The sequence below is a fragment of the Arvicanthis niloticus genome, chromosome 6 (genome assembly GCF_011762505.2).
Source record: "Arvicanthis niloticus isolate mArvNil1 chromosome 6, mArvNil1.pat.X, whole genome shotgun sequence".
In the NCBI taxonomy this organism is placed as follows: domain Eukaryota; kingdom Metazoa; phylum Chordata; class Mammalia; order Rodentia; family Muridae; genus Arvicanthis; species Arvicanthis niloticus.
Genome location: NC_047663.1, coordinates 9727829 through 9739356, shown reverse-complemented (window position 1 = coordinate 9739356; position 11528 = coordinate 9727829). Strand labels below are relative to the sequence as shown.

The 11528-nt window shown below is 48.3% G+C and overlaps 1 protein-coding gene across 1 annotated transcript; it reads left to right on the top strand.

Moving 5' to 3' along the window:
- Positions 1 to 1411: 1411 nt before the first annotated feature.
- Sox9 (SRY-box transcription factor 9) lies at positions 1412 to 4853 on the top strand. The gene is made up of 3 exons (XM_034507516.2): positions 1412 to 2214; positions 3044 to 3297; positions 3966 to 4853. Exons 1-3 carry the CDS (start codon positions 1784 to 1786, stop codon positions 4802 to 4804), a joined length of 1524 nt encoding a protein of 507 aa, XP_034363407.1. The 5' UTR covers positions 1412 to 1783; the 3' UTR covers positions 4805 to 4853.
- The last annotated feature ends 6675 nt before the right edge of the window (positions 4854 to 11528 follow it).

Genomic DNA, 11528 nt, shown 5'->3' with positions numbered 1-11528 from the left:
ATAAGTTCAAAGCGACGTTTTGCAAGATTCAGAAAGGGGTGTTTAAATGTTTTTGTTTTTCTTTTTTTTTTTTTTTTTACACCGTTGTGAGTTTGTTTGTGGTTCCGAAGGCATGTCGCCTGGTGGCAACTAAGATTTTTATTCGTTCCAGAAAAGATAATTCCTCCCTTAGCCAACCTTGCTCCAAGAGTTTGAGTAAACACCGAGCTTCGGCTCCAAGCACTCTTAAAGTACAACGGACACCTACGTGGCCTCCCCCAAGAACGCCCACCTGTGTGCAGGTCTAAGAGGACGCGACTAAAGTCCAGACGCCTAGCTCTTCACCCTCCTAGGTATCTGGTAAAGGAAGGCCCAATCAAGGGAGCCACTGGGCTCCGCCAAAGTGGCCCGTTTTGTCTTGGAGTCTCCAGTCCAAGTCAAGGGCCTTCTCGGCCTTGCTGCCCGGCGCTGCCACCTTTGCAAACTTCGCCCTCAACACCGGAGCAGTTGTGCAAACTCCAGTGGCGAACCTGATGGTGTTTGTGACTCAGCTAGGAGGCAAGAAGTAAAACTCTAAAGTAATAATCCTGACTCCGAGGGGCGTCAGAGTGCTGGAGGGGCCGGGAAAAGACTTGTCAGTTCAAGGTCGGCGTGGCCCACGGGACGGGCCGCGAGAGCCCGGGACTGCGCGGTCTCCGCCGCCAGCCTTCGCCGGTGCTCGGCTTTGGTTTTCATTGATTCCCACTGCGAGAGCGCAGCAGAATCTCCAGCCACCACACCAGCCTCGGTGAACCAGAGCGCGTTAATCTATTTATATGGATTATTACAGAGAACAGCGGGCGTTGAGTCACCCAAACATTTGCTTCCAAAAGACCATTTCTAAGCACTTTTTTGGAAGCCGGCAGACTCCAGGCGCAGAAGCCGAGCTCCGCTTTGACGAGCAGCTGTTGCAATTTCCATTGCTGTAAACGCCAGCGAAGTCCCGGGTACCACGGAGACAGCATCGAAAAGTAGTGGGCTGGGGGGGGGGGGGTGAGGTAGTAGGAGGGGGGGTCCTAGTCTAGACACGCGCGTGCACGCACACACACACACACACACACACACACACACACCGATTCACACGGAGACGGTTCCAAAACTGACATTCCGAGAGTAGAGAGCAAACTTACACACTCGGACGTCCCGGGTCCCCCGCCTGTCCCGCGCCCCCCCCCAAATCCCCTCACCCCACCATCCACCCTCCGGCTCAGCTCCCCTCCCTTCTCCTCCCCTCCTGTCTCGTCACCCAACCCGGAGCCACAATCCTCACCCCCCTCCTTCCAAAATCCGGTCCAATCAGCGACTTGCCAACCCTGATGACTGCCGAGCTGTGATTGGCCCGAGGTCTCTAAGGTGAAGGGGGAGTATTTATTAAAGAGTCCCGGGGCTGCGAGTCGGAGAGCCCAGAGCGCTGCTCGGAACTGCCTGCAAACTTCAGTGGGAGCGACAACTTTACCAGTTTCAGTCCAGGAACTTTTCTTTGCAAGAGAGACTGGGTGCAAGTGGCCCGGGTTTCTTCTCAGTTTTCCCTCCCTCCTCCTCCTCCTTCCGCTCCGATTCGCCTTCCCCCGGTTTGGAGCGGGCAGCTGAGTACCGGCCACCCAGCGCCTCAGCTAAGTGCCCGCCACCGCAGCCCGGTGACGCGCCAACCTCCCCGGGAGCCGTTCGCTCGGCGTCCGCGTCCGGGCAGCTGAGGGAAGAGGAGCCCCAGCCGCCTCGGCTTCTCGCCTTTCCCGGCCACCCGCCCCCTGCCCCGGGCTCGCGTATGAATCTCCTGGACCCCTTCATGAAGATGACCGACGAGCAGGAGAAGGGCCTGTCTGGCGCCCCCAGCCCCACCATGTCAGAGGACTCGGCTGGTTCGCCCTGTCCCTCGGGCTCCGGCTCGGACACGGAGAACACCCGGCCCCAGGAGAACACGTTCCCCAAGGGCGAGCCGGATCTGAAGAAGGAGAGCGAGGAAGATAAGTTCCCCGTGTGCATCCGCGAGGCGGTCAGCCAGGTGCTGAAGGGCTACGACTGGACGCTGGTACCCATGCCGGTGCGCGTCAACGGCTCCAGCAAGAACAAGCCACACGTCAAGCGGCCCATGAACGCCTTCATGGTGTGGGCGCAGGCTGCGCGCAGGAAGCTGGCAGACCAGTACCCGCATCTGCACAACGCGGAGCTCAGCAAGACGCTGGGCAAGCTCTGGAGGTGAGCACGCGGGCCGCCCGGGAAGGCTCCCGTGGCTACTGGGGACGCGGGCTGCACTCACCGACCCCGCCCCGCCTCCCAGAGCCAAGGAGTTGTGCATCCTGGGGTCTTCGGTCCAGGATGCAGGGCGGTGGGGGCGGGGAGGGGGTAGCTCGGAGTTTGAAAAAGTTCTTGAGATTGCTCTTGGCGATGGAGGGCGGGGGGAGGGGGATAGTGACGTGAATGTGACTGCTTTTAGGAACATAGGGGAGAGTGAGGGGGTGTGCCAGCCTGGTCCCGCTTGAAAGGAGCGATTAGAGGAAGCAAGCCCACCTCCCCCCAGGCCAACAGCGCTCTTTCCTGGGAAGACGGGGTGAAGGGAAAGTGTAACTGAGACTGGAGGAGACCTAGGCAAGAATTGGAGAAAGCTACTGAGAACCGGCAGGGGCGTGGATCGACCGAGCGAGCTTCTTGCAATTTAAGTGGGGTTTCGGAAAGTTTTTACTGCGTGTTGGGAGGGGTGCACCACTCCGGTAGCAAAGGCGTTTAGAGCAGCCCCAGCAGGGAGCTATTTTCATCTTCAGGGTTTCCAAAATAGGAGGCCAGCGGAGGGGGCGGGGCGAAGAGTGACCGCTCAGGTCGACTCCGAGCACTTTAAAAAAAAAAAAAAAAAGAAAGAAAAGAAAAAAGAAAAAGAGAAAAAAAAAAGTTCTGAGTCTCAGAGGAGGATGGAAAGCAGACTGGAGGGAGGGGGGCTAGTGCGCTAAGGAGGGGTGGGGACCTGACAGCTCCCGGGGTTTCACTGACCCCTCTCCCTCTTTTCTTCTGCCCCCCCCCCCCACACACACAGACTGCTCAACGAGAGCGAGAAGAGACCCTTCGTGGAGGAGGCGGAGCGGCTGCGCGTGCAGCACAAGAAAGACCACCCCGATTACAAGTACCAGCCGCGGCGGAGGAAGTCAGTGAAGAACGGACAAGCGGAGGCCGAGGAGGCCACAGAACAGACTCACATCTCTCCTAACGCCATCTTCAAGGCTCTTCAAGCCGACTCCCCACACTCCTCCTCGGGCATGAGTGAAGTGCACTCCCCGGGCGAACACTCCGGTGAGCAAAACACGAGTGATTCCCTAGGCCTGCCCACTCGGGGCTCCTCCCGACACACCCTTCTTAAGGCGCCCCCCCTCCCCCGAAGTATCTGGGTGGGGACTTTGCGCTCCTCTGAAGTAAGGAAACACTATATCCCTACATTCCCTCCCTGTCCAGGGCCCTCAGAAACAGGCAGGGAGGCGCGCGTGCACTGGCGCGCGTGCGGGCGAACACACACACACACACACACACACACACACACACACCCCAAACCATGAATCCTTATTGCAAGGTAACATGTCTTAATAGCTTTACAAAATTTACCCACTTTTCTCTTTGCGCCTCGCCCCAAAAGCATACATTCTTCTACAGGTAGCAATTTAGTCTTCCGGACCCTTGGGACCTCAGACCCCTCCCCTGATAAAAGGAGCTTGCCTAGTGTGTACCTGCGGGTTAATCATTCGGTGACTTATCGCTGGTGCAGCGCGCCTCCAGCGCGGGAGCCGGTCCTAATGACACCTTGGCAACCAGGGAGGGTCCCCAGGGGCTCCTAAGACCAGGGGCTTTGTACAGCGCTTGTTGTTGTTGTTGTTGTTGTTATTATTATTATTATTATTATTATTATTATTATTGTTATTATTGTTATTATTATTTTACCGTTTGTCTTTCTCTTTTATTGCCTGCAGGGCAATCTCAGGGTCCACCGACCCCACCCACCACTCCCAAAACCGACGTGCAAGCTGGCAAGGTTGATCTGAAGCGAGAGGGGCGCCCTCTGGCAGAGGGGGGCAGACAGCCTCCCATCGACTTCCGCGACGTGGACATCGGTGAACTGAGCAGCGACGTCATCTCCAACATCGAGACCTTCGACGTCAATGAGTTCGACCAGTACTTGCCGCCCAACGGCCACCCAGGGGTGCCGGCCACCCACGGCCAGGTCACCTACACTGGCAGCTACGGCATCAGCAGCACCGCACCCACCCCAGCGACCGCGGGCCACGTGTGGATGTCAAAGCAGCAGGCGCCGCCCCCTCCTCCGCAGCAGCCCCCGCAGGCCCCGCAAGCCCCACAGGCTCCTCCGCAGCAGCAGGCACCCCCGCAGCAGCAGCAGGCACCCCCGCAGCAGCAGGCGCACACGCTCACCACGCTGAGCAGCGAGCCAGGCCAGTCCCAGCGAACGCACATCAAGACGGAACAACTGAGCCCCAGCCACTACAGCGAGCAGCAGCAACACTCGCCGCAGCAGATTTCCTACAGCCCCTTCAACCTCCCGCACTACAGCCCCTCCTACCCGCCCATCACGCGCTCGCAGTACGACTACACCGACCACCAGAACTCCGGTTCCTACTACAGCCACGCAGCCGGCCAGGGTTCGGGGCTCTACTCCACCTTCACCTACATGAACCCAGCGCAGCGCCCCATGTATACCCCCATCGCTGACACCTCCGGGGTCCCTTCCATCCCGCAGACCCACAGCCCTCAGCACTGGGAACAACCCGTCTACACACAGCTCACCAGACCCTGAGGAGACCTTGAAGAGCGATGGTGACGGAGCTGATCATTTTTTTTTTTTTTAAGAAGAAGAAAAAAAAAAAGAAAGAAAAGAAAAAGCTAAAGAAATCAAGAACCAATTGAAATTCCTTTGGACACTTTTTTTTTTTTTTTTTTTTTTTTTTTTTGGTCTGTCGTTATTTTTTAAAGACATGTAAGCGAAGGTAACGATTGCTGAGATTCCAGGAGAGAGACTTTAAGACATTATCTGAGCTCATGCCAACATATTGCAAATGGCCGGGCCACTCGTGGACAGATGGACAGCACTCCTGGCCAGATGGACCCACCAGCGTCAGCGAGGAAGGGCTTGGCTCCTTCAGAGTTAGCGTAGAAGACGGTTGGAGAGTCTCCCTGCCTGTTTGGACTTTGTAATTATTTTTTAGCCGTAATTAAAGAAAAAAAAGTCCTCTGTGAGGAATATTCTCTATTTTAAATACTTTTAGTATGTACTGTGTATGACTCATTACCATTTTTGAGGGGATTTATACATATTTTAGATAAAAAAGTTAAATGCTCTTATTTTTCCAACAGCTTAACTACTCCTAGCTCGAGTGTCCCCTAGCCTTCCTTGCAACCAGAGTATTTTTGTACAGATTTGCTTTCTCCTAAACAAACAAACAAAAAGAAAAAAAAAAACAAAAAAAATGAAAAAAAAAAGAAAAAGAAAAAAGTGTGTTGTTATAGTAACCTAAATAATACACAGAATTTTGTTACACCATCAGTTTGGGGGGGGCGGGGGGAGCTTTGATTAATTCCCCAGGCTCTCAGATTTCAGAGCAGCTGCCTTAAAAAAAAAAAGAAAGAAAGAAAGAAAGAAAAGAAAGAAAAGAAAGCCTTCTTTTGCAATAAGGGGAATAAACAGCCTAAGCATCAGTGGGCTTTATCATATATATATATATATATGTATATTTTTTAAAACAAGAAGAAAAACATCTTGAGCCTTAAACCCAGACTGCTGGGGAAGTGTATGTGTTGTTCCTAGAACATTCACTGTGCCTTTGCCTGCTTGCGGGCTGCAGCCTCAGAGGGCAAGCAAAGGAGACCAGAATTTCTTGGGGAAGATTTTTCAAACAGCCTGTAAGTGCCCAAGCACATTGCCCCTGGTTGCCTGCCTGGGCCCCATGTGGACAGCAGATGCTGAAGTTTGCTCAGACCGTCACCTGTACCTCCCTGAATACCAGCGTTTAACCTTCAAGACATTCCACGTGCTAAAATTATTTATTTTGTAAGGAGGAGTTTTCATTTTGTAAGAAAAAAAACTCTTTCCTTTTTTTCCTTTTTTCTTTTTCTCTTTTTCTTTCTTTTTTCTTTTTTTTTAATTTACTGTCATTAAGGTAGATTGTTGGCACCTTCCTCAAAGGGTAAGGTCATCTGTTGTTAAATTATGTTCTTAACTGTAACCATTTTTTTAATTTATCTCTTTAATCTTTTTTTTTATTATTAAAAGCAAGTCTCTTTGGATTCTTCATTCTAGATTTGTACAAGTGCTTTTTCGTCTGTCCTTGTGGGGTTTTTTTCCCTCCCTTTTCTTTGTTGTTGTTGTTGTCGTTGATATCAAACTGGAACCCCGTTTCTCTCTGTTTGTGGACAAATGAGATGTTTCAAATGCAGGGAGCATATCACTGACTCCTTCGCAGTGCTCTCTGCCACAGACCTTTGGGCTGCCTGGACTGTATGTGGATGTGTGCATGTGTTGTGACATGGAACAACGCAAGCCTCTGCAAGTGTGTGTCATGGATAGCCCCTTGCCTGCTCTCCTACAGAGAGACATTGGACAGACCTTAATTCTTACTCACTGCTGTGGCCGGAGAGTGTAACGATTGCTTTTTTTTTTTTTTTTTTTTTTTTTTTTTTTAAGACAGCAGACTTTTTTTTAATTTAAAAAAAAAGATATATTAACAGTTTTAGAAGTCAGTAGAATAAAACCTTAAAGCGTTCTTATAATATGGCATCTTTCGATTTCTGTATAAAAACAGACCTTTAAAAAAAATATTTCTGTAACTTAAGAAATCTGACATTTATGTCGTATTTTCTCTTTAGGTAAGGTTTGGTTTGTTTGTGTCTTGTTTGTTTCCCTGCCTCCAAACTCTTTCTTCTTTGTGCACCCCGCCTTTCTTCCTTTCCTTCCTTTCTTTTTTGTATATTATTGTTTACAATAAATATACATTGCATTAAAGTGAAAGCAGCCCCACTGACTTATTCACTGTTATATGAAGAGTGCTTTAAGGAACCAGGGACTAAAGACATTGAGAAACTGTGATCCTAGTGACAGTTTCGATTTGGTGGCTTCCTTTGCCAACTTCAGTGAAAGGCACAGGTCTCCCCCACAGCCCTAAACCTGAGCTCAAAGCATCTTGGGAAGTGTCACCCCAGCAAGCCACACAGAGAATGTCATGTCACTTTTGCCTACTCTGGCAAAATGTGTGTGTAGTTTTAAAAACCCCTCTGCTTTCAGGGCAGAAGCTGTCCATTCAGGCTGGAGAGATGGCTCAGTGGTTAAGAGCACTGACTGCTCTTCCAGAGGTCCTGAGTTCAATTCCCAGCAACCCCATGTTGGCTCACAACCATCTGTAATGGGATCCAGTGCCCTCTTCTAGTGTGTCTGAAGACAGAGTACTCATACACATAAAATAAATGAATCTAAAAAAAAAAAAAGAAGAAGAAGAAGAAGCTGTTCATTCCCCTGTGGAGGTCAGTGGGGAGAGGGAACATTAGACTGGAGATCAGGCCTGTCAGGAGACCAAATGCCAGAGAAGTTACTGTTTCTGAATGCCATATGGCAAATTTTAGGTTATTATAGACACATACCAAAGAAATGGAGTGTCCACTTGCAAAGCAAAGGAGTCAGAGGGAAACAGGAGTCTACCTACCTACAAGAGATCTGGGAAAGCCTAATAAACCCCAGAAACAATGTCGGTCTCTCCTGATTTCTCTGCAGAGACATTGACCAGAGATTGGCCCCACCCCCACCCCGTTCCCTCCGGTTTAACTCATACAGAGATGCGGAGGAACCATCCTAGAAGAAATACGGCCTAATCCTGTTTTCTTTGGCCCCAATTCGATGGGGAGTTTCCAGGTTCAGAGAGACGTTCAGGTCATTTTTCATTAAACCGATGAAGTCACTCCCTCCCACCTCCTCCAGGCACCTCCCCCCACCCCACCTGATGAGGCCCCGTGTCTAAGAAGGTAAAGGCACCTCCACCACTCCAGGCAGACAGACAGTCTCAGGCTGAGTAACAGGGCCCGGGTTCTACTGCGTTCCTGGCTAACCTCCCACAACAGGATCAGGGTAACCAGGAAAAAAAAAAAAAAAAAAACACGATAGTTATCAGATCGAAGCAGCGTTAGTCTGAGGTCTCCTCTGCAAATTCCATGCACAAACATTGATTGAAGGCCTGTGGTCTGTGGCAGGACGCCCCTAACAAGTCTCTCTCTGCACCTCCAGGCATTAGATTCTCCTCCTTAGTGTGACATCAGGACTGACTCTCTCTCTCTCTCTCTCTCTCTCTCTCTCTCTCTCTCTCTCTCTCCTTTTCCACACTGCCAACACTCACGAAGTCCCATTTGAAAATGACCATGGTGGGCACTAAATGTTGTCCACCGTATTCATACTAATGGGCACACAGTGACTCTTACAGGGCCAAATCTGTACCACCCTCTAACTTCTCCTTGCTCTTTTCCTTGCTATTATACCCCAGTCAGGCCTTCTGAGAGCCAGAACGTTCTGTTGTGATGTGAACTTATTAGGGTGATCTAGGGCAATTTAACCACCATATGCCTCAGTTTCTCTCTCTCTCTCTCTCTCTCTCTCTCTCTCTCTCTCTCTCTCTCTCTTTTTTTCTGAGAATATATATAATAATACCTTATAGCTGACAAGGTTGGTTTTGGAGAGATGTTTAGCCAGTGCTACTCCAGATACTGAGTACAGCTGACCTGCAGTCTGAAAAGCCATCCTCATGTATTAGAATTGTGTAAAGCAAGATTCATAAAGGGTTCCTTAGGACCACCCCCCCAAAAATGGCTCCGATATACAGTAAATATCCAGGATACAGTACAGGGTCCCAAGAACATTCTTCAGAAGCCCTGTTCCTGCCACCCACCCTCATACTCATTAGGGCTAGTTAAAGCCCAAAGGTCACCAGATTATGAAATATTTTCGAGAAAGTTTTATGGTAAATCCACAAGCACAGGGCTTATCACCTGGGCAACATCAGCATGGGCCAGAAACCTAGGAGAGCCGCCACAACAACAACAACAAAACCCAAAAGCCTTGAGTTTAGACCCAAGCGTACTTGTTTATTCATGTTTCCCTTCAGCTTTACCATCTTAATAAAAAGAATGTCTTTTTTTTCCCCCAACAAGAAGGAATAAAAAAAGCAAACAGGTTTCGAAATGGCATCTTTGGTCCATAGTTAAACTAGAACCATGCGGAAAAGTTTGAGCTATTTTGACTTTCTCACTTGCAACCTTCTGAGAATCCTTTCTCAAACCCTCATCCTCCTAGGGCATCATTTTATATCTAATTGATTGGTGAACTGTCACTATAGCCAGAGACAGAGTTGCTAGGAAGCTTGAGCTCACTGACCTGGAACTCAACCAGTAAGTCAAGCCAGTTAACGAGTGAGAGTGAGCCTCACAGGTCTTCCTGTCCCATGCCTCCCTGACACTGGGACTACAAACATGAGCCACCATGACAGACCTGTTACCTATGAGCTGAGGATCTGAACTCAGCTTGTTCCACAGGTACTTTACCAACTGAGCTATCTCCACGACCCCTTTCCATTATTTTATTTAAAGAGCCCTTCTTGGGTGAGGCTGCAAAGCTGGGCCTGCCCATGACCATAGTTGATGATTCTGCCATCAGACATTGTAAATGTGACACTTCTGTCTGTTGTCAATAGCGTTTGACATTCAGTAGGTCCTTAACTAATGCCGACCTCTCATTATATTCATAGGCATGAGGGCAAAAACATAGACTGCGTTGCAGATGCAGAGAACCCTACACAACTCCAATACTCCATCTTGGTTGTCAACTTGAAGCATGTGGCAAGAGGGAACTTCACTTGAAGAACTTCCATCAGACTGGCCTGCAGCGCGTCTGTGGGGCATTTTCTTGATTGCTCCCTGATGTAAGTGGGCCAAGCCCACTGTGGGCGGTACCATTCCACAGCAAGAGGGCATGGACAATTGGGCACAAACCCTGAAGCAAGTTAGAAAGCAACATCCCTCAGTGGTTTCTGCTTCAGGTTCCTGCCCTGACTGATGTTGATGGATGGTAACCTAAAAGGTCAAGGAAACCCTCTCCTTCCCAAGTTACTTAACTGCTGTATCTCTCCACCATTGCATAGATTAGGCTGGTTTAGTCTGAATCTCTAGAGAGCAACTCCTATTTTAATTGAATTTATTTTAGTTTATGTCTATGGGTGTTTAGCCTGCAAATGTCTAGGAGCCACCTGCACACCTGCTTACCTTTGATAGCCAGGAGGGGGCACTGGATCCTGGGGAACTAATGTTACCAACAGCTACAAGCTGTAGTGTGAATGCTGGGAATTAAACTCAGGTCCCCTGGAAGAGTAACCAGTATTCTTAAACACTGAGACATCTCTCCAGGCTTGAGGATATTTTTTTATAAGGCAAATGCAGTAGGATGAGACTGTCTCCAATTTGCATCAATTCCAAACATGTTTGTGGGGATATATATATATATATATATATATATATATATATGTATAAATATATTTATATATATGAATATATATTTATATATCATATAAATATATATTTATATTTATATTTATATTTATTAAATATAAATATATTTATATATTTATTTATATATATTTATAATATATATTTATATATTATATATACACATATATATCAATTGTGCCATCATATAAATATATATATACATATATATATATATTTATATATATGGCATCATCCGTGTGTGTGTGTGTGTGTGTGTGTATACATATATATGAAGATGGCACAATTGTTAGGCACACCTTCTGGATTTTTCAGGGTTTTTTTTACTAAACTTAATCCAATTAACACTATTTCACACTGCCACATTCTCTCTTAAGAAGATCTATGCATAAATAGGTTCCTTGCAGCACCAGGAAATACAGTCAGTCATGGCAGGGAAGGTGACAGGTGCAATAAACCAGACAGTCCCATTACATTCACAGCCAGGAAGCACAAATGGGCCTTCTATCACTTAACCTAAAACTGTACTAGCTCTTAAAGTAACCAAACCACCGAGTTGTGTTGTAGTCAGCAATTTCTGTCATACTGTTATTGTGAAATTGTGCATGTGTGCGTGCTCATTTGTGTTCATGTGGGTGTGCGCATGTGTACATGCAAAGAGAACAAAGGTTGGTGTCAGTGTCTTCCTAAATCACTCTAGACCATATGTTCTTAAGGCAAGGTCTCTGTCTGAACCTAGAATTAAGCCATTACTCCAGGCTGCTGGGCAGTGAGCTCCAGGGATCTGTTTGTCTCTGCAATCTCAGCACTAAAGTATGGCTTTTGCACATACCTGGGGGCCTAGGTACCCAAATTCAGGTTCTCATGCTTGGATGGCAAGAACTTTACTGACTGGCCGCCTCCTTAGTCCAGGGATTGATTTGTTGAATCCAACTACCAAGATTACATTTACTGTTGTTTTGACAGCAGAATGGCACGTGCTGTATGAA

What these genes read in the sequence shown, in the direction of transcription:
- Sox9 (XM_034507516.2), top strand. Translation starts at nt 1,784, where the DNA reads ATGAATCTCCTGGACCCCTTCATGAAGATGACCGACGAGCAGGAGAAG. An exon ending in ACGCTGGGCAAGCTCTGGAG is followed by an intron (nt 2,215 to 3,043) that starts GTGAGCACGCGG and finishes CCACACACACAG; the next exon opens with ACTGCTCAACGAGAGCGAGA. An exon ending in CTCCCCGGGCGAACACTCCG is followed by an intron (nt 3,298 to 3,965) that starts GTGAGCAAAACA and finishes TATTGCCTGCAG; the next exon opens with GGCAATCTCAGGGTCCACCG.